The sequence below is a fragment of the Taudactylus pleione genome, unplaced genomic scaffold, assembly GCF_031769625.1.
Source record: "Taudactylus pleione unplaced genomic scaffold, aTauple2 ptg000016l, whole genome shotgun sequence".
Lineage (NCBI taxonomy): Eukaryota > Metazoa > Chordata > Amphibia > Anura > Myobatrachidae > Taudactylus > Taudactylus pleione.
This window is the reverse complement of record NW_028284418.1, coordinates 10,445,350-10,467,767: the sequence shown is the minus strand read 5'-3', so window position 1 is coordinate 10,467,767 and position 22,418 is coordinate 10,445,350. Positions and strand designations below refer to the sequence as shown.

The 22,418-nt window shown below is 43.3% G+C and overlaps 1 protein-coding gene across 2 annotated transcripts in view; it reads left to right on the top strand.

Moving 5' to 3' along the window:
- The window catches only part of SDK2 (sidekick cell adhesion molecule 2), a 764,937-nt gene that overhangs the window by 550,914 nt on the left and 191,605 nt on the right, over positions 1 to 22,418 (top strand). For both annotated transcript variants that reach the window (XM_088474541.1, XM_088474538.1), the window contains exons 13-16: positions 2,548 to 2,724; positions 2,847 to 2,983; positions 13,284 to 13,431; positions 14,749 to 14,889. In XM_088474541.1, coding sequence (XP_088330667.1) covers positions 2,548 to 2,724; positions 2,847 to 2,983; positions 13,284 to 13,431; positions 14,749 to 14,889 — 603 coding nt within the window. The remainder of the gene's footprint in view (positions 1 to 2,547; positions 2,725 to 2,846; positions 2,984 to 13,283; positions 13,432 to 14,748; positions 14,890 to 22,418) is intronic.

Sequence of the window (22,418 nt, the reverse complement as noted above, 5' to 3'; positions counted from 1 at the left end):
CCTTCTACCCTTTTTTGCTCTCTCTCCTTTCCCCTTCTCTTACTATTTGTCTCTGTCTTACTTTCCTGCTTCCCCCCTTCTCTCACTCACCCTTCCCCCACCTTCCTCTTGTCTTCCCTTCTCCTCTTTCTCTCTCTCCTTCTTGCTCTCTACCCCCTCTAATGCTCACTCTCTCCCTTCCCCTATCTCACCCCCATCTCTTCCTAACTCTCTGTTCTTTCCCCCACCTATCTCTTTCCTTCCCCCTCAACTTTCTCTTTCCCTTCCCACACCTCTACCCCCTCACTCCTCCCTTTTCTCTCTCTCTCTCTCTATCGCTGCCATTCCCCCAACTTTATCCCTTAGCTTATATTTCTCCTCCACCCTTCTCCCATCCATCTCTCTCTCTGTTCACCCTTGTCTTGCACTGTATCCCTTTCCACCTCTCTTGCTCACTCTCCCTTCACCTCTTGCCCCTTCACCTCTTTCATTCACCCTCCTCCCTCATTCCCTTCCCCAGTCAACTTCCCTCCCTCCCCCTCCCTCTCTACCTCCATCCCTCTTTTTTCTCCTGATCTCTCTTTCCCTTATTTACCTACCTTCTCTCTTCTTTGTCTTTCTCCCTCCCTTTCACATCTCTCACCCTGTATTTCTTACTTTTTCTGTCTAAATCCTTCTCTCTTACAAGCCTTTCTGTAACCTCTCTCTTCCCCTGCTCTTTTTGCTTTCTTTTTTTTATTCCCCCTGTGCTCTCTCTCAAGGGCTATCTTTTTGCACCCACTTGTTGCCTTTCCTTTTCCTTACTGTTACCACTTTCTCACCCTAGACTGTCAAATTCCAGAGACGTCAGTATCTACCAAACGGCACTTCTAGACTGCTCATATTACTGTTTCTTTTAATCCCTTAGTCTCTTTTGTTATAATTAGGCGTAATATGGGGTCACATAACCCTGCACTAGTCAGGAGCTCAAGAGGACCCATGCCTAATTAACACAGTCTTCTTTCTCTTTATATTTCACCCATTAATAATGAGGTAAAATTAAACATTCCTAATTGGTTCTTGACAGCAGGGGGAGAGAAAACCCACAGTGAACTCTGTGAAAAATTTAATAGGAGTTAAAAAATTAATCTTACTTAACTTCATCCGCAGTGAATATTTTATTTGGTGATATTAATTCTCCCTTCTACAGCATATATGTAATTTCAAGCAGAAATCTCTTTTCAGATTGGGTGGGTGGTGCCAGTCAGGTTGGTATATATGATTGTATCAACTCATTGATATGATATACATATTATTTATTTTTATTGTTTTTGCATATTGACCTCATATGTAGTTCTATTTTGGATAATGTAGTCCATCATGTACTGTATCAGGCAAGTGTCGAACTGAAATATTAAGGGCCTATTCTCGGGGGATTTGCTGGATCACCACACATCTGTATGTATCTAGATTGTCCTCAGACATTTTGTCTGAGGACAATCTAGAGCAGGGGTCAGGAAACTTTTTTTACCTTTTACCCCAAAATATATTTAGATACGCCGACGTTGCCCCCTTGATTTGAAAGGAAGGAAATCATATAGTAGTGCCCCCATATAATGCTCCTGTAGTAGTGTCCCCATATAATGACCCTGTAGTAGTGCCCCCATATAATGCCCGTGTAGTAGTGCCCCATCTAATGCCCCTGTAGTTATGCCCCTGTACTAGTGCCCCCATATAATGCCCCTGTAGTAGTGCTCCCATATAATGCCCCTGTAGTAGTGCCCCCATATAATGCCCCTGTAGTGCTGCTTGTACACAAAAAAAAAACCACTTACCGCCAGGCTGCTCCTCGGAACTATGGGAGAGACGTCATGACGTCTCTCCCATAGTGTGCATGGAGAAAGCCAAAAGCTGGAGTTCAGAAGAGAACTCCAGCCTCCGGCTAATGAGGCGCTGCAGGGAAGGAGCCGGGCGCCCACTGGTAATAACATCTCAGCGGGCGTCCGGCTTAGAGCCTCCCTGCGGCACAGCCGGTCATGCATATGAATCATTCTATATTATAGAATGATTCATATGCATGCCCGGCTGTCCGTCCATTACCCCCAGGAATTTCATTTTTACCCCATGTAGGGTGATTTACCCCTGTTCCCCAACCACTGATCTAGATACATACAGATTGCATAATTGGTGATTTGCCAATTGGTCTAAATAACCATACCTCAGACATACCTATGGGATTATTGGACAACCCGGATTTCCCACTCTTATCAAATCTGATCAGATTGTGATTTTTTGGAATTTTAGTTTAGTTTGCCAGTTGCTATGTTGGGCTAGAATGTTGGGCCAAACAAGCTGGCAGGACAGATTAGCAAGTCCGTTATTACCAATTTTGCATGCAAACATATTTGCATTTCAGGTTTGTATTAGATACAGATTAAATACAGCCAACTCTTGGCTTCATTATTCTATTCAGTTTCACAGTTGACTGTGTGTACACTTCTTAAATTGAAATATGTACCTATTTCATATATATATATATATATATATATATATCACTGACCAAATCACGTGTATTGTCTTTTCTTCCAGGTATATATGGGAGAAGGATGGGTTTCCTCTGGGTTTTGACAATTTACCCAGAATCCAGATGGATAAGAATGGCACTATGCACATCTCCCAGACATGGTCAGGAGACATTGGAACGTACACTTGCCGTATCCTGTCAGTGGGGGGCAATGATTCAAGAAGTGCCCACCTTCGGGTCAGGTATAGGTGTTCCTGTGTTGACTCTTATCTGTAGTTAAACAAAGATTTTTGTGTGTAGTGTATACAGCAAGATGTCCTTGAGGACTCAGGGGGGTTTGTTATTGATTCTTGTGTCTTTCCAGACAACTGCCCCATGCTCCTGAAAACCCGATTGCCCTGCTGAGCACCACAGAGCCAAGATCTATTAATCTGACATGGGTCAGACCCTTTGATGGGAACAGCCCACTGATTCGCTACATCCTGGAGGTTGCTGAGAATAGTAAGTACATAAAGCGTCCAAATACTTAGATACAGGGAAGGTATATGCAGTATCTAATTAAGTCACATCGCTCTCTCAGCAGAGGCGTCCATATATTACATTGTAGCAGCTACAATCCTGCCTCCTACGCACTTTAGAAGCTGCCATTTTTTGGACTGAATAAATATTCATGACAGCGCAGTCTGTAACCTCTATAGCAATTTGCACAAATTGAAATTCCTTTGGCATAATGAAGGCTAGCCTAATTAATGACTATGTAGCTCAAAATGGCGTAATCTGGCAGCACAAGGTAGCAGCCAGGGGCGGCTTACGAGAGGAGGGGGCCCGTATGCAGCCTCCGTGCGAGCCCCCTCCTCTCTTGCAGTGCAGTAAACTCGGGCTTTGTGCAAGATTCTGCTGCGCATGCGTAGGTCTCCGGGAACATGGCGTCCGCACTGTATTTCTGGAGATTTCTCTACTGTACATGCGCAAATCACCAGGAATTTGGCCACCATGCCATTCTCCTGGTGATTATAGAGTCTGCAGCACCAGCCGATGCGGGGCTCTGCAGAGGCAAGTATAATATTCATATGGGTGCAGGGTGTGCAGCGTTAGCCTGTGTGCACCGCACACCAGTAATGTGCGGTGAGGTCAATGGCTGGGGAGGCACATATGTATAAAAACACTGGGCCTGATTCAGACCCGCTCGCAAGCGGGTCGATGTTGCCCAAGTGCGCACGACGGAGACGGCTCCGACGTGCACATGCTCGAGACCCGAATAACGACGGCCAAGCCGTCGTTATGGGTCTCGCACCAAAGGGGGCGTGCTGTCAATGGTGATTGACAGCACGCCGCCTTTGGTGGGCGTGCCGGGGGCGTGGCTGCCCAGATGGAGGCGTTCCCATGGGAAAGCCTACCATCTGAGGCCGGCCCCACTGACATCACCACACTGACATCACTACCACAAGGGTCTCGTCGCAAGCCCGATGGTCGCGATGGTCTTGACCATCGCGACCATCATTTTGGCCGCTTGCTATAGCTGTGGGTGGTCACCCACAGCTATGCGAGCGGCCAGGAGGCCGCTCCAAAAAGTAAGAGGGACGGCCCTGATTCAGAGCAAGCGCTCTGTCAGAGCGTCCGGCTCTGAATCAGGGCCACTGTTTCTATATCAAAACTCTGGATCGTGTCAGGGAGTATGAGAGGGGAGGCTCTGCCTCCCCTGATTGCACGTCCCTGCCGCACACCCTGTACCCATTATAGTTACACCAATAGTTGCAGCATCCAGTTAAAGTAGGGTAGATTGCCAAGTGCAGGTTATGTGGAAAAACTACATTTTGTTTGTTAGAATATATTTTTTATGTGACATAAAGCTGCAGCCTTTATCTTTGCACTAAGGGCATAGGCTTGTCTACAGTCTCTGAGGTGGGAGAGATCGCGTGTTGTCTTATAAAACTTTTGCATCTTCCACTTGCACTTCTTCAGTAAATCGCATTCCTAGGCACATGTCAACCAATGTAATTAACACCTGCAAACATGCAAAACTGACACATAATAAGTGCAGTCCAAATGTCGCCTTTAGTTTAAGATACAAGAAGATAAGCCAAGTATATTTTAGGGTACAGTTGATAATGTTAAATTAAGATGGATGGTCTTATAGTAGACGTAGGTTGGACTTTGAAGTGACTCTTCATTTTTTTCTCTATGAACATTTTCCAATAGATCCGTAAATCAAGTAAAACAAATTTTTTTAGGGCAGTTCCTAGGTCCTGTACTGTAAATGGGAAAGCATTGTATAACTATAAGATGGCTGGTCTAGATCTGAAGGGAAGTCACATAGGGAATCCAAAGAAATAAGAAGGGATTTATTTATTTTTAAAATTCAGATTATTATTTATGCTGGGCATACACGGCCAGATAAAATGTCTGTCAGACCGACAGACATTTTATCTGGCCGGCTGCCAGCCGCAGATGTCCGCGGCATACACTGTGAGAGAAATCTCACAGTGTATAGCCCGACATCCGCGCTCCGCTCCCGGGGGAGGGACATTTCCCTGTTCCTTCCATGGGAAGGAACACAGGAAATGTCTGTCTGTCGGCCGCGCTGGGCATACATTGCCCGATGCGGCCGACAGTTACCGGGTAAATATCCCATCGGACGGGCATGCTCGACAATCCTATTGTCGAGCATGCCCGTCCGAGCAATATTTAACCCTCGGTCGCCCCGACCACGCTACAGTTATCGCTGCGATCCGCCGATATCGGGCGGATCGTCCCGATAATTGCAGCGTGTATGGCCAGCGTAATATTTTAAACAACAAATACAAACATAAACCCCAAATCCCATGTGAAAGAAGGGGTGTTAATTCAAAACACTACACAGAAGAGGTCACAGTTGAATAAACCTAAACATACAAAAGGCAGTACAAGAAATAATAGATTGTAAAACACACAGATATATAAATATCCAGGCGTATTATGATTGAACAATCGCTGAGCGAGGCTGTAAATCATTCCCATCAGGAGAGGGAGGGGTGATCATAGAGTAAGCAAGGCATTAAAATTGAACCTTATGGCTCCTGTGCCAAGCAGCTAGGGAAACGAGATTTAAAGACGGAAATGTTTCTGATAAAATTACAGCCAAACATTGTAGAGAAGAGTGACAATAGATAGTTTATTGAACAGGGCGCAGGGGGCAGCGTGTGCGGTTTAATGAGCAGTGAGCCGGGTGCAGTGGACACTTGCTGCAGAAATCACATGCTCAGTAAAGAAATCACTGAGTACATGGCGCGTGCGTAGTACATTCTGGCACAGTGCTAAATTCTAATCTGCATCTGCACTGGTCATAGAGGGGAATCCACACGGAGACTGCACATGGGCCCCCTTTCTATTAGAATACCCCTCCTGCTCTATAGGAGCATCCCCATTGTGGTAGCCAATATTTCTGGAGTATAGCTTTAAGAAGAAATATGTTTCTAATAATGTATGCTTGCAGTGTTAGCGTTAGGTTATTGCATTGTAACTGATACAGAACTTCGTAAAAGCCCCGCTACGTTTTAGAGCTATAACTGACGCCACAAAAAATAGCTGTAACCTTTTTCCTAATTATGTCATAGAAATTTTCTCTGAACGCTGGATAATGGTGGCCTTATATTTTGTATCAAATAATAGTCTCTTTATTGTGTTAAAAATGTCTATGACAATAATTTCATATATTTATAAATTCATTCATTCTTAGTTTTGCAACTGATGCAACAAGGTCATAGAACAAGCCTGCAAAAAACCGCTGATAGCACTTTAGCAGTAAAATTAATTAATAACACTCCCACACCTGTCGCTTTACAGTGTATGAGTGTAATCTGAAAATTCTGTTTCCTTAGCACAATGGTTTAAAAGTATGAAAAGCGAACAAACAAATATTATATAGCCACAATGCAAATGAATTGAGCACAGTCAGCTGGATAGAGCAGTCCTCAATAGGCCAATCAGAAACCAGCCAATGAGAAGTGGGTAGGTAATGCTGGTGAGCCGCATCATCTTTTGTATGATACGGTTTTTGCACCAGATCTCCAGAACCTGCAAGAGGTATGACTCCTGACATGTGTACTGTATATGCATTTGTGTCTAGATCTGATTCATGTCCTCACTGTAGTTTACACATCCCTCCTTCCAGCGTACGGTCTCAATTAGCATAATGAGTTAGAAGTGTATACTGAGACTGAATATAGACAAGGGCACAATTGTTCCTATATATGCACAAGCATTGTATGTATATTATGCAAACAAAATATCTATACGTCCAATTCTTTACCAGACCTCTGGTGTTCCAGTGTGGATCATGCAGTGAAAGAGGCCATTCAGCAACTCTAAAAAAAAGTTCTAATAAAGCCTCCAGGAGGGTTGTGGTTGGGGTGGCTTAGCTGTGTTATCTTCGATGCTTTTGTACCCTGGACTTAAGCAACAGCGCCAAAGGTCGTCACAGTCTCGCTAGGTGGGCCCTGATGAACTCAGAAGGCACATTGCCTTCTGGGTGTCTCTAGAGGAAAAGGATGCCAGGCTGTGCTCGTGTGATCTGGCCAAACCCATGAGCTGAATTCAACAAAGAGGTCTGTCTCTGAAAGTCATTTTGGATGGAATATCTATAGATCCCATAGGCAAACGCAGGGGGGGTTTCCATCTGCCTGGAAACCCCCCTCCCCAGCCCACAACATGACCACAATAGAAATAGTAATATAATAGAATGTTACTAGTGCTACATGTTCTTCTCAGTATCACAAATAAAATAATTATCACCACCTGTGGACCTTTTAACATGTATCAGCCAGTAATAAATAACCTGTGCACCAACTAGGAGATCTGGAAAACATGCACTGTTAGGGATGTGCTGCTATAGAGCCCAATATGTACATACTGTATATGTCCAGGGCAGTGCTAGGTTTCTCTGCTGCTCCCTCAGACTCCCGGACTTGCTCAAATACTCTGGAATGGTGCCTACATCTAAAATAAAACCATTCAGCTATGGCATGATGGCCCTACTGCTGCATTTAATGGGTTACAGTGATTGCTGGTCCTCTATATGCTGGACTTATGACACACAATACACTTTGTATGACGCACATTAAAGCTGGTTAAGTGCCAATTCTACCCTTTTAATGGACTAGCCACACTCACTCTAAAATCAAGCATTTGGAAACCCCCCTCTAGAAATCCTGCGTTTGCCACTGGATCCTTTCAGCACTGTGTATAGAAACTGTATAAAATAGGGGTTAGTAGCCTATTAAAAGTTGTTAACATCACTACCTTAAAGTAATCTGTCTATGTACTTGACTTAACAGCTCTTATAGAGCAATATGAGCCAATACACACTAATAGTAGGTTATTTGTGGATGATGCCAAACGCTGCTGTCATCCTGTGACCAGCAAACTAAAGTTTGCACTTTAATCCATACATCGGTTGTCCCGAGTTGAGCCCACTGTTGCTAAGCCCATTACTCAACAGTCCTGTAAGCAGTCAGGAAGTATTTGGCCAGAGCAAGGAGTAAAGAGGTACCATGACAGCCGCTACATACTGCCCAAGAACCACAAGATTCTGATGAAGGAGTCTGGCGGTGTTAATGAGTAGCTTCCTACTACTAATCTATGCACTGGTTCATAGTTGACTCTTACAGGCAATGTTTGGATGGTTTGGCCAAAGGGTGTCACTAGTAGCACTCAGTGACGACTTGTTGCTGACAAACCAATGAGACCCATAAAGTGTGGTGCAGTGGAAGGCATAGTAATCCCACCCCATCATAATAATACCTTTATATATTTAAAATAGCAAGCCATCATTTAATAAAAAAAAATTCTGCTAATGTAAAGGCCTTTAGCCATGCTTCACAGATCATCATGACATTTATTTCATATGTTATAAGAAGGTACTTAAGTCCAATAAATAAAATCCTTAACAATATGTTTGTAACGTTTAAATAATAGTACTTCCAACATCTAATTTTTAATGGCAAATCATAGTTCTCATATATATATATATATATATATATATATATATAAAACGGCAAGCAAACCGAGACACCACCTGTGCAGCTGAGATTATTGTTGCCAATTCAGAAAGGGTCAGAGGGCATCTTTTCACTAAAATCTAAACATCCGCTACCCTTAATCTTATTATTTGTGTTGCTGCAAACTGCATCTTTAAAGCTGCCTTGCTGTCTTTATCCTATACCTGCTTTCTTTTCCCTGTAAATTGAATTTTTCCATTTTTATGGCACACCAACTTACTTGGTATGAAAGACACCGCTCCCAGTAACATTGTATTGTGCAGATAAGCACGTCCTGTAGATAGATGGCTTAGCATCAAGACACAGAGCGGAATAACAAACTAGATCATAACACTAACCCTTCAGCTGCCATATTAATCTGTCCCAGCCCAGTGGCATAAATAAATCGGTTTAATATATTACTATATTTTTAAAGAGAGACCAATGATATTATGCTAGCTCTGCATTTTAGTTATTGTTCTATGTTTCTGATGATAGTGTAGGTATGAAGTTAAAAAAATTGGTTTACAGAGATTACGTAGGGTCTATAAACTATACCCAAGTAAAAGCTGTGATCATACCCAACTTTTCTATAAAGTAGCATGATGACAATAGGCATTACATCGGTGGTCGCAGTTCTGCAAAACCATTAAGGGGACCCAAAGTACCCCACAGGCAGCCTGAGCTGCTGGCAAGATCACTTCCAGGTGGCGGCGATAGGGTTAACTAAAGCCCTGTCTTATTTGCAGGCATCTCTGCCTTGCAAGTTTCATTCCATATTTATGAGGTGCCTTCAGAGAGATTTAGCATCTCTTTCGCCTGCCTGTGCATATCATATGCAGATCTTATATCCCATCTTACACCCCAAAGGACTGAACCCCTAGAGCAGGCCCTTTGCTGATTACCATAGATGGTAGACCTCATTTATCTTACTGCGTGAAAAAAAGAAAACACAACTTGTTTTCCCTATGTCATTGGAATGCCCCTGCTAGACAAGAGCATGATAATACCTCTTACAACTGTAGTGTTAATGTTGTCACTTGCATCTATATTTCTCAGTGGGAGAAGGACAGAACTACCAGCTTAGGATGGTAAAAGAACAGAATTCCCGAGTTGAACTATTATAGGTTACTACTAATGTACCTATGTAAGAAAACATAAGAGGATAGACTCAAAGACCTTTCCATGTATAGCTCAGAGGAGAGCTGGGGAAAAATAAAGCTTTGAAATTCATTAGAGGTTGAACAAAACCTCAAAACACAAATGTTCAAGTAACAATGGATCATGCCCCAAGGTAAAGTATAGTAGACGGGAAAATCAATCACACATTGTATGTGGAATAGAACTAAGCAATAAGTAGACAATTATTTTTGAGCTTAATAGGAGATCATCAGACCAATCAGATGTTTGCTTTCATTTAAAAGCCTGTTCCAGAAAAATATTGCATACAATATGATTGATTGCTGTGGGTAGCGACTTGACTTCTGCATAGTTATTTGCTGAGCGGTGCTCACACATGTCCCCCACTATGTGTAGTGACAGATGACAAATAACTTTAGGTAGAAATAACCTGTTAGCTTATGGCTATACTTTTGTCAGTAATGTACCATCAGGAGCGGTGATGGGCCTGCACATTTCCTTGCTACTCAAAGAGGTAACAGAGGTAGAAATTGTCATCCTGTCCCAGATTTAATCATAATCACCTGGAAGGTATGATAAGAAGATCTGGACAGGGCTGGATGATGTGATGTGCATCATCCAGTGGATAGAGCAAATTGTATAAATCCATATATCTCATGCTCACATGCCTGCTCTCTTTGTTCACTTAGGACGGTGTACAGGGCTTTTCAAAAACATGTTCCATAGGTAAATGCAGGGAGGGGGGTTTCATTTGCCCAGAAATCCCCCAGCCAGCGGCTCAAATCATGACCATAATGCCCATAAAAGCAGTAGTATATAATATGATTTTATTAGAGCTAAGGGAGTAGCTACAGTAGGTGCAGCTGCTATGGGGCCCAGCCCTCCTCCCCCTGCACCTCTCCTGGCGTTTTCTCACTAGTGTGCTGCTGCAGGGCACATCCGCTGTCACGGACCCGGCTGGCTCAGCCTCTCCTCACTGGGAGGAGGCGTGGCTGTGTGTGACTACAATATTACCCATTCACCCATGTTTCCTGCCTGATTTACTAGTGAAGCATTGTCTCCGTATATACTACGATATATCATACACAATTGGGATTAGAGAGACTATATACTTTTATATATATATATATGTATACAGTGTGTGTGTGTGTGTGTATATATATATATATATTTTTTTTAATACTTACTAAATGCTAACCCCCATATATTTAAACCTTGTATGACTAAACAGACACATAGTGCAAACATAGTGAGTGGGGAGAAGGGCCTGTAGAAATATTTTGTTATGGGAGCACCATAGGTCTTGCTATGCCCCTGGCTATAGCCAAGGCATACAATATATGGGGTTGAAGGGAGCTTCTCCTACCAAGTTTGCTGTGTGTGGATCTGAGCACTCAATCTGAGCACATATCAGAGATACCAGAGAGCAGCTGCCAGCAAGAAGAAATGGGCATCTTAACATGAGGTGGGAGAATGTGTGCTTACAAAACTCAGTTCTATCTCTTACTGGTTATACTATGTATGTGTATATATTATGAAATTTTTAACGGTTTCCTGAACACATATTATTTATGAGATAATTATGTTTGATACAGAAAGTGGTTTTTTTTAGACTCTCTCTCTCCCCTATAGCTCATACTATATATAGGGTTATATAGGACCTTATATAGGGTTCATTATTAATACTGTATTACATACACTATCCAGCGTAAAAGGAGACCAATGTGTAAAGATCAGTCCGGGTCCAGTGCTTGGTTATCATGCCGCACCCCAAGACTTCCAGACTTGCTCCAATAAACTGCAGAGCGGGGGTCTTGGTTTGTGGAATGGTGCAAACATCCGGAAAAATAATTCAGTTCAGAGGGGCTGGCCCTATTGCTGCATATATTGGCTTACTGTAATTGATGGCCCTGTATATGTCCAAAGTACTACATACACTGCACTTTGTATGAGGCAGACTATAGCTTGTTAAGTGTGATTATACCCTCTTCATGGGTTCACACTTACTCTAAAATCAAGCATATGGAAACCCCCCTCTGGAAATCCTGCATCTGCCTCTGTGTTCCTCCCCAAACCCTTTACTTCCAGGAGAGGGCGCAGTTATATTTATTTCTATCTGGGCAGTTAATGTTAGTGACACCACCAATCGTCCCTGCTATCAAATTACACAGCCTGTTCCTGGGGCACAAGCAGCATATTTTGACGGCAACAAAATTAAACTAGTTAATTTAATGAGAAAAGAGATTTTATCAATTAAAAAGTTTAAATTGGTGATATGTCCCTTCTTGGTATATGTAATAATGGTTAAAGCATACTTGCCAACTCTCCCTCATTGTCAGGGAGATTGCTGCTATTTCAGGGAGTCTCCCTATCTCCCTGAAGAGTCTAGCAATCTCTCTGAGTGCACCTTACCCCCATTATTTAACTGTTGTATTGGAAAAAACAGTGATATATGCATTCAAATGGGATCATTAGTATAATTTTCCTTCATTGCTTATAAGGCACAATGATCCCTATGGCTACAAGCATTGCCTGAAAAGTGTCAGTGTGTTTTCTTCAACAAATAGATCTTACGAACTGCTTTGGGGCTTGTTTACATTTGGGTGTAAGGCAGTATTATGACACGCCTCTCAGATGTAGCAGTACACGCCACTTTACCGCCGCGTTCATAGGTGTTGCTTTCACAATCTCCCTGAAATGTTTGTTCAAAAGTAGGCAAGTATGGGTTAAGATGACAATATTTGTCATGTAAAGAGCACATAACTCATATGCAAATGTTTATAGTAGAGTTTATAAGAAATGAGTAAAGAACATTTTTAAATCCTGCCTCAGCCAGCTAAGAATATCACTACCAGCGCTTTAAGGGCTTTGGTGCCCTAATGCCCATGAACAGCTTCTATATATGAAGGTAATGTTTATAGATGTGCGGGTCCGGTTCTCAGAGAACAACTGAATTTCGGGGTTCCGAGTCGAACCGAGTCAGGCTTCAGAATCACTTTGGGGTACCGTGTGGAACTGTCCCGTTTGAGCTCTTCCCGTGGTTCGGAACTCTGATTTAAAAACCGAGCTCAAGTTTTGGATTGCATGCTAACAGGTCAAAATGACGTCATTTTAGATGGGTTTTCGTTTGTTTCAAAACATGTGGGGGTGTTTTTGCCAAACCAAAACACAAAAAATGAATCCGGATCCAAAACCAAAACACTGGGTCTGTGAACATCTCTAGTAATGTATTCAACCAATAGTTCTCCATTTACCAGGGGTTTTGGATGGAAATTTGTTGATGGTAAATATGACTGAAGTTGTGCCCAAGGCTGCAATTCATCATATTAAAAAACTAGTGGCATGATAGAAAACAGTTTACACTTCTTTGCCTTTTCTTTCTTTCTGTCGCCTGCTTATTAGCATCTACCAGTAAAGATAATAGAGGAGGGGGTGATGAGCAGGGAAATAGAATGTGGGGTACATCATTATTTGTTTGTGGTGTAGACAGGCAGATGATGGGTGCTGTGGATGGAGGCAGGTAAATGTAGAAATATCACCCACACCATACCAGTGGCTGTGCTATGTACCATGTCCATATAGTATTTACTGTTAGATAAGAAAAGTTTGGAATCAGATTAATGGATTATTTTGCTCTGTTTTCACAGGTGCCCCATGGACCATTTTATTTGCTAACATGGATCCAGACTTCACCTCTGTAGTTGTGAGGAACCTCATTCCAGCTCGTTCCTACCAGTTCCGTCTTTGTGCTGTGAATGATGTTGGCAAAGGGCAGTATGGCAAAGACACCCAACGGTAAGAATACAGAATGCAGTATACAAGGATATGCAGCTCAAACTTTATTGAATGTCCCCTGGAAATGTGCCAGCTTCGGGTCCCTAAGACTTAGGTGGTAGGCACCTGGAAAAAAGCCAAATCGTTTGGTGCATTTGTTGCTTCTGTTTTTATTGTTGTTTTGCTTTTATTTTATTTACATGTGCAACCAGGGACCCCATTACATAGGGAGATACTTTGTTACCTAATAAGCTTCCGCAGCTACAAGTGTTAAGCAGAATTTGTAAAAGATCCTGGTTGAGTGATGGATGTTGGGTACTTTGAAGTTGGGATACCTCCCCGGTAGTGGAGACGTTATTTTATTTTCCTGCCTGTATGATAAGTAAAGGATTCAGTAACTGTGAAGCTTCCCTCAGTGGATTATCTTGGATTTTTGTGCAGCTGCACTGTATTCCTGAGCCTGTGATTCAGGGTGTCAAGAGATGCATATATTAGAGCACTGAACACATCTTATGTGTCTCTGTTCTGCCAACCTATAACCCTTTCTCTGCCAGAGGGTTCTGGCTGGGAATGCCGCTCACTGCAATTATCATTACAGTGTCACTGCAATATATTTGCCCAAATATAATGCTGCTCATTTGTTCTGGAAAGGCAAAGTATTGTTACTAATGGTTCCTCTATCATAACTGTTATCAGTAGTGCTTGTACATCAGAAAGATAAGATAGGATCAGTAATCAGTCTAGTAGTATAAAAAGAACATTTGGATTTTGAGCAGATTTAGACAAGCTGTAGTTCCCAGCTTCTGTTGAACTACAAATCCATGAATGCCTTGCTAGTGTAGCAGGTGCATATTTAATCTGAAGTATATAAAGACATTTGTTTGAGGCCTGGAAATGACCACAAGGTATGGAAGTATTTGTAGGTTTGTATTCGCTCAATGATGCTGTCCTATCAGGCAATGCAATTGCACATAGGTTGTCTATAAAAGCAGGCAGTGCTGTGTACTAAATAATCTGTGTTCTCTGTCAATGTCTGCCTTGATCTCCCAACACTTCCTCTAGTGGCGAGGAAAAGCATGGCTTATCACAGAGGCGCATCTCTGCAGAAATAAGCTCAGCACTCACTGCCGCTTCAGCTCAGCCAAGTTTGATAAATATCCTTAGTAAACTTTTCATTATCATAATGTACAGTTTCACTTTGTATTTTGTTCTTTGTCAAAATATCTGCAAGATAAGTGTATGATGGAATTGCTGTACAATGCTGCAAAGCCTATTTGCCTATATTCTGCCATCACTTTAATAATGCTAGATTATCATCTGAGCAACTTTTCATTTCAGAGTAACACTTCCTGAAGAGCCACCCAGCGCCCCTCCACAAAATGTCATAGCCAGCGGACGCACTAACCAGTCCATCATGATCCATTGGCAGGCTCCCCCAGAGAATCGCCAGAACGGCATCCTGAAGGGATTTGTCATTAGGTGGGTGACAATATTTGAGCAATGCTTGACTAACTGCTGTACAAAAACTATAAGAAAGGAAATATTCTAGGTGCCAAGAAAAAAACTATTGTGCCTATTTGAACTATTGTGCCTCCATATGTACCCTAGAGGTTCTACCTACTTATATGGCATCACTCAGTTTAACCATTATCTTGAATGAGGTGACTATTATTATTGTTGTTCTTTATTTTATGGTGCCACAAGGGTTCCGCAGCGCCTTACACAGTACATAAACAGATGAGCGAGCAAGAAAACAGTGACTTACAGTATAAAACAATGCAGGACAAGGACATGGTTTATAAACATTTCTGCAACAACGATCATAACACTGAAATAAGCAGTTGGGCGGCAGCAACCAAAGTTTAGGTGCCGTTGTAGGGAGTATAAGATAGTGTAAGTAAGGGGGGTGAGAAGCACATGAGGGAAGAAGCCCTGCTCGTGAGAGAATACAATCTAAAGGGAAGGGGCAGACAGACAGGGGTGACACTGATGGGGTAGGCAGTGACGAAGGAGCAAGAAGCAGTGGGTTGGGATGACAGCTGGATGGCTATGATGAAGTGAGTTTTGAGAGCCCTTTTGAAGTTTAGAAGAGAGGTGACGAGTCAGCACAGGGAAAATATTAGAGGCGGGAATGGGAGGAAGTAATCAGTTGAATCAGAAATCAGAGAGGTGCATACATTTGCTGCAGAGTGAAATAGGCAGGCGGGCGTCTAAAGGGAGATAAGGTCAGAGATGTAAATGGGAGAGGTTTAGGTGAGGGCTTTATAATTGAGTGTGAGAAGCTTGAAATAGGTTCTGAAAGGGAAGGGGAGAGGCAGATGTAGTACGTTTGGAGAGGAAGTTGAGCCAGGCAATAGCATTGAGGACTGATTGGTGTAGGGAGAGGTGGGAGTGAGGGAGGACAGATAGCCGGAGGTAACAGTAGTCCAATCTCAAGATGACTAATGACTGGGTGAGGGTCTTGGTGGCCTCCAGGGTGACTGCGAAAAATACTGTATGTGTACTGTAAAGGAGAGGGAGGAGTCAAAGATAACTCCAAGACAGCGCACTTGGGGGCTAAGGGAGATGGTTGTGCTACCAATAGATAATGAAATTGTGGTAGATGAGGTTATGCTGAAGGGTGGGAAGATGATCAGCTCAGTCTTAGACCTGTTAAGTTTCTGAAAGTGCCTGGACATCCATGAAAAAAAAGCAGAGGGACAGTTTGAGATACGAGTGAGGAAAGAGGGGGAGAGGGCAGGAGTGTCATCAGCATAGAAATGATTTTGGCCAAAAGCGCTGATGAGCTCACTTAAGGGTATATTTACTAAAGTGCGGAAGTGGAGATGTTGCCCATAGCAACCAACTAGATTCTAGTCTTTATCTTCTAGAAGGTGCTAGATAAATGTTAAGTAGAATCTGATAGGTTGCTATGAGCAACATCTCCACTTCTAAAAACATGCACTTTAGTAAATATACTCTATAGGGTTAGAATAGGAGAGGTCCCAGAACAAAACCTTGGGGGACACCTACTGTTAGTGGAATTGGGGGCGACGTGGAGTCATGAGAGTAGACGGAGTAAGAGTGGTCAGAGAGGTGGTAGGACAGCCAAAAAATTGCAGTATCCCGTAGACTGAGGGAGTGAAGGATTTGCAGAAGGAGAGGGTGGTCCACAGTGTCAAAAGCAGCAGAAAGATCAAGAAGAATGAATAGAGAGCAATGGCCCTTGGATTTGGCAGCTAGGAGATCATTGCTGATCTTCGTGAGGGCAGTTTCAGTGGTGGAGAGGATGGAAGCCAGACTGAAATGGGTTGAACTGGGAGTGGGAGGAAAGCAAGTTTAGGCGGTTGTAGACAATCTGCTCAAGGGGTTTGGAGGCAAATGGGTGAAGAGAGATGGGGCGGTAGTTGGAGAGAGTGTTAAGATCAAGAGTGGGTTTTTTAAGACAAGGACATGCTTGAATGCAGATGGGTCAGTGCCTGATGTGAGGGAGAGATTGAAGAGGTGGGCAAGATGGGAACAGACAACTGGAGAGAGGTAGAAGTGGAGGCGGGAATGGATAGGGTCAATGGGGAGGTGGAAGGGGGGGACCAAATAAGGGCAATGTCATAATCTACAGAAACAGGGTAGAAAGATGTCATAGTTGTTAATACGGATGTGGAAGGATGGTCTGGGAAAGCAGGGGGTGGAGCGCAAATGGTCTGGTGGGATGACATGTCCTGACATGGAGTCAATTTTAGATGTGAAGTGGGTGGCAAAGTCAAGGGTAGAGAGTGAGGAGTGGAGTTGAAAATGGCAAAGAGACTGCGGAAGTTTGAGAAATGGAAGGAGGTAAGGTTCTTGAAATACGACGTTTAGAGAGTGAGAGGGCAGTGTTGTAGGTTGAGAGCATACATTTGAAATGGAAGAAGTCTTCATAGGAGTGCGATTTCCTCCACTGTCGCTTGGCAGTTTGTGAGCAGTTTTGCAGGTATCTGGTGCATTTGGAGTGCCAGGGTTGAGGTGCAGATCTTCGAGAGTGAGTGGTGATTGCCGGAGAAACAGAGTCGAGCAGAAGTAAGGTAATAATTGTAAAGAGAAATGGCTTGTGCAGGGCAGGAGAGAGAGATAATGGGGGGAGATAATCCCTTGTGCTCAGTGACTGTTTAAATTAACAGTGACTTTTTGACTGTTTAGACTGTTAAAATGAGCAGCATGTAGGTGGCCTACTTAATCCAGCATGCACCAGTTGCGCAAATATAATAAATGCAGAGTATGCCCAATGCATTTACATACCTGTCACCTTCCTGCACCATTATTCTGTAGAAATCACCAGAAATACTATATGGCACCTGGCGCCATTTTTCTGAGGATGGTTTCGTAAACATGGCACATGGGCAGAACACGCTGGTCCTGATTCAGCACGGATCGCAATTGTGATTGCAGCTGCGTAACCACACGCTATGCAGCTGCGTAACCGCACGCTATGCAGCTGCGCAAATATGCTAATGCCTGCCATAGCTCAGCCAGCATAGAGATGCCCACTACTGCTTTCTCACATCCGTAATACCTTGCAGTCCTAAGTATACATTGGTAACATCGATGCACATCGGCCCGTCACGCACAATTACAGATCTGACCGTCACAGAAATTGCAAGTCTCACCGCACGCAGAAGGCTCTTAAGCTGCGTACGCACACCCATGCAACGGCGTTCAAACGGACAGGCACGCCTGCGTTTCTGCAACCAGTTCCCCGTCACCACCCCCAAACGCTCATGGCCTGTCACTCACTCTGCAATAGATTCCTATCTATGCGTGTAATCGCAGTGCGATCGCCATGCACGTGCAGTGCGGTGCATACGCATGCAATGGCTAACAATCGCTAGATCTGCGTATGTAGTTGCAATTGCGATCCGTGCTGAATCAGGCCCTCTGTTGTCTCTTGCTCATGCACCAGCACCATTTTTTCAGGGTGTGAGGGCCCTCGGAAATCTACACATGGGTCCCCCTTCTCTTAAGACGTCCCCGCCATACACACATGTAGTAGCTGACTAGATAACAACCACTAAAAAGCAGAACACTGGAGAAAAGCCATACAGTCAGGTGCATAAATATTGGGACATTGATAGAATTTTCATATTTTGGCCTCTATTCACCACCACAATGGCTTTGAAATGAAACAAACAAGATGTGCTTTAACTGCAGACTTTCAGATTTAATTTGGTGGTAATTACATCCAAATCAGGTGAACGGTGTAGGAATTACAACAGTTTCTAAATGTGCCTGCCACTTTTTAAGGGGCCAAAAGTAATGGGACTATCAACTCAAAAGCTATTTAATGGACAGGTGTGGGCTATTCCCTCGTTATTTCATTATCAATTAAGCAGGTAAAAGGTCTGGAGTTGATTCTAGGTGTGACATTTGCATTTGGAATCAGTTGTTGTTGACTCTCAATATGAGATCCAAAGAGCTGTCACTATCAGTGAAGCAAGCCATCATTAGGCTGAAAAATCAAAACAAACCCATCAGAGAGATAGCAAAAACATTAGGTGTGGCCAAATCAACTGTTTGGAACATTCTTAAAAAGAAAGAACGCACCGGAGAGCTCAGCAACACCAAAAGACCTGGAAGACCACGGAAAACAACTGTGGTGGATGACAGTAGAATTATTTCCCTGGTGAAGAAAAACCCCTTCACAACAGTTGGCCAAATCAAGAACACTCTCCAGGAGGTAGGCGTGTATGTGTCAAATTCAATAACCAAGAGAAGACTTCACAAGAGTGAATATAGAGGGTTCACCACAAGATGTAAACCATTGGTGAGCCACAAAAACAGGAAGATCAGATTAGAGTTTGCCAAACAACATCTAAAAAAGCCATTACAGTTCTGGAACACCATTCTATGGACAGGTTAGACAAAGATCAACTTGTACCAGAGTGATGGGAAGAGAAGAGTATGGAGAAGGAAAGGGAACTGCTCATGATCCAAAACATACCACTTCATCAGTGAAGCATGGTGGTGGTAGTGTCATGGCGTGGGCATGTATGGCTGCCAATGGAACTGGTTCCCTTGTATTTATTGATGTTGTGACTGCTGACAAAAGCAGCAGAATGAATTCTGAAGTGTTTCGGGCAATATTATATGCTCATATTCAGTCAAATGCTTCAGAACTCATTGGATGGCGCTTCACAGTGCAAATGGACAATGACCCGAAGCATACTGCAAAAGCAATCAAAGAGTTTTTTAAGGCTAAAAAGTGGAATGTTATGCAATGGCCAAGTCAATCCCCTGACCTGAATCCGATTGAGCATGCATTTCACTTGATGAAGACAAAACTGAAGGGAAAATGCCCCAAGAACAAGCAGGAATTGAAGACATTTGCAGTAGAGGCCTGGCAGAGCATCACCAGGGATGAAACCCAGCGTAAGGTTATGTCTATGCGTTCCAGACTTCAGGCTGTAATTGCCTGCAAAGGATTTGCAACAAAGTATTAAATAGTGAAAGTTAGATTTAGGATTGTTTAGTTTGTCCCATTACTTTTGGCCCCTTAAAAAGTGGGAGGCACAAATAGAAACCGTTGTATTTCCTACACCGTTCACCAGATTTGGATGTAAATACCCTCAAATTAAATCTGAAAGTCTGCAGTCAAAGCACATCTTGTGTGTTTCATTTCAAAGCCATTGTGGTGGTGAGTAGAGGCCAAAATATGAAAATTCTGTCAATGTCCCAATATTTATGCACCTGACTGTATATAGGGAAAACTGCAAATCACTTTTATCAGTTCTTTCCTGACAATGAACTGTAGTAGAGGCGGCTATTTCATAAGTAGAGTATGCTGAGTGACTCAGTGATGTCACGGTAACCTAGCAAAATATAGACTAGATTCAAGCTGTGATAATACATTGAAATGTATGTTATATTCCTCATTTCTACGTGTCAGTTCAGTATTATACCATTCTTACACTACAGCTGCCTTGGTATGTATATTACTCTAACAGCCATGGGAGACACTGGGAAACCATGGGTATAGCTGGTGCTGTAGGAGTCTGGCAAATGAATGGCTGTATATTAAGTTATTTTATATTCATTGTTTAAATCCCTCCACAGTTAGTTAGCATTGGCCATGCTGGGTGTTGTTGTACCCACAGACACTAAATAAAATCAAATCAGTGCTTTTACCCTTTTACACAAAAAAAGTGTTACACTCTAGTAACTAACATACAAGGAGCATTCTAGTGACAGATATACAATACAGGCACCATTTGAATGACCAATATACAATATAGGAAGCAAGCCACAGAGGCTAAGCCTTAGAATATCAGGCTAGAAGTTAAAACCAGTGTGCTTTACCATCTGATACACCTGTGTTGTTGCTCACAAAGGGCCGGATGCTAAGTGAATGTATGCTTGTTAGTGTAGCGTATCTTGTGTGTTTTTGCACTGCTCACACTCCAGAACCAAGCGTGCACAAGTACCAGTGATGCAGAGTCATACGCACTTCACATGTATCTCCGCTTATGTCTGAAGAGGGGTAATTGGGCTATAACGGGGTGTTCTCATGTACAGTAGATAAAGGTCAGTGAGGGTGTTCTGATGGAAATACGGCCACAGAGTTAGTTGTAAGTGTAAATACAGTTGTAGGCTGATGCGATTAGTAGCAAATCAAACACGGAAGGGGGGGGCACAGCACAAGATGTATACAACTCTGCATAGGGGCGAATATACAATTTTGTTTGCTTACATACTAAGCGGGACCCAGCTCCATCCAAATCCACATCACACCCTGAAGGAGGAAGTGTCCCTCTATTACAAACAAAACTAAAATCAAGATACAGATGTAGCCAAGCTCATCTATGCTGCGATGCGAGTGCATTGCGTCATGGATGGTGTGACTAGCGTGCCCGCGGCTATGGCATTCGCGTGCGTATGCACGCGCACACCATATACTTCAATGGGGTAATCGCCGCCTGCGAGTTCTCACAGCCTGGTGATTGCTGCGCTATGCCACAATGCGTACGCATGTACGGGCGCATCGCGGCAATGATGAGGCTGGTTTCATCTGTATAAATGTGAACACTGGCACAGGTCACCAACCAAGGCAAAACATAATAGTATGGTTAATACATATTGTCAGTACAGTCACTCTCTATTCATTATCACCAATGGGCACGTTACACATGTGGAAACACTAGTTTCTGCATGTTTTAAATAAAGGGTCCATTCATTATTCAGCAAACTCCAAAAACTGAATGTTTTCGGCTTTTACTTGCGGGAACCAACACATTTTCATAGCGTTGATTCCTGGACCCCCGCTCCTTCCAATGGGAAGGAGATCAGGCATCGCGAAGAGGGATCAGAGCATATCCCACTGCCACCGTGGGGGTGCACATGCAAGTCACGCATGTGCACAAGGCCGGACCAGGGTTGTATTAACAGCAGTGTGGGCAATGGGCAAAGAAATACACTGGGGCCCCTACCCACCCATTCATGGGAAAAAAATATTTAAAAGGTCAATAAAATTAAACTTCCCTGCATGCCCATCAGACCTCCCACACATACAGAGAGACTCTGTCTGACTGGTCTGAAGCCAGCGGATGAAGTGAAACTGGGACTGAGGTGAGTACTCGCGGCTGTAGGGGTGTGGGTTGGTGGGCTCCTACAAGCTTCGGGCCCTTGGGCAATTGCCTAACAAGCCCAATGGAAGAGATGGCCCTGGGCCGGACGGGCACTGGTAAGTATTACTGCTACTTCTGTAGCAGTGTTACTGATCAGGGGGACAGTTGCTTGCAGAGCAGCTGTCTGTACACTGGAGCAATACTGAACCGTTACCATAACCCCCCCCGCCTCCCGCAATTATGTTCCATTACTGCCCCCTGCCTCTACAATAATAATTATATAATAAGCGAGAAAGCATCTGTCTGTTTGTCCTTTATGCACGGCCAGAGTTTTGGACCTATCTCCTCCAAATTTGGCAGGGTGGTGTAGTTTGACCAGAATTAGATTTTTGCCTAAGTTTGAACTTCGTCAGGGTCACACACTGTCACACAATC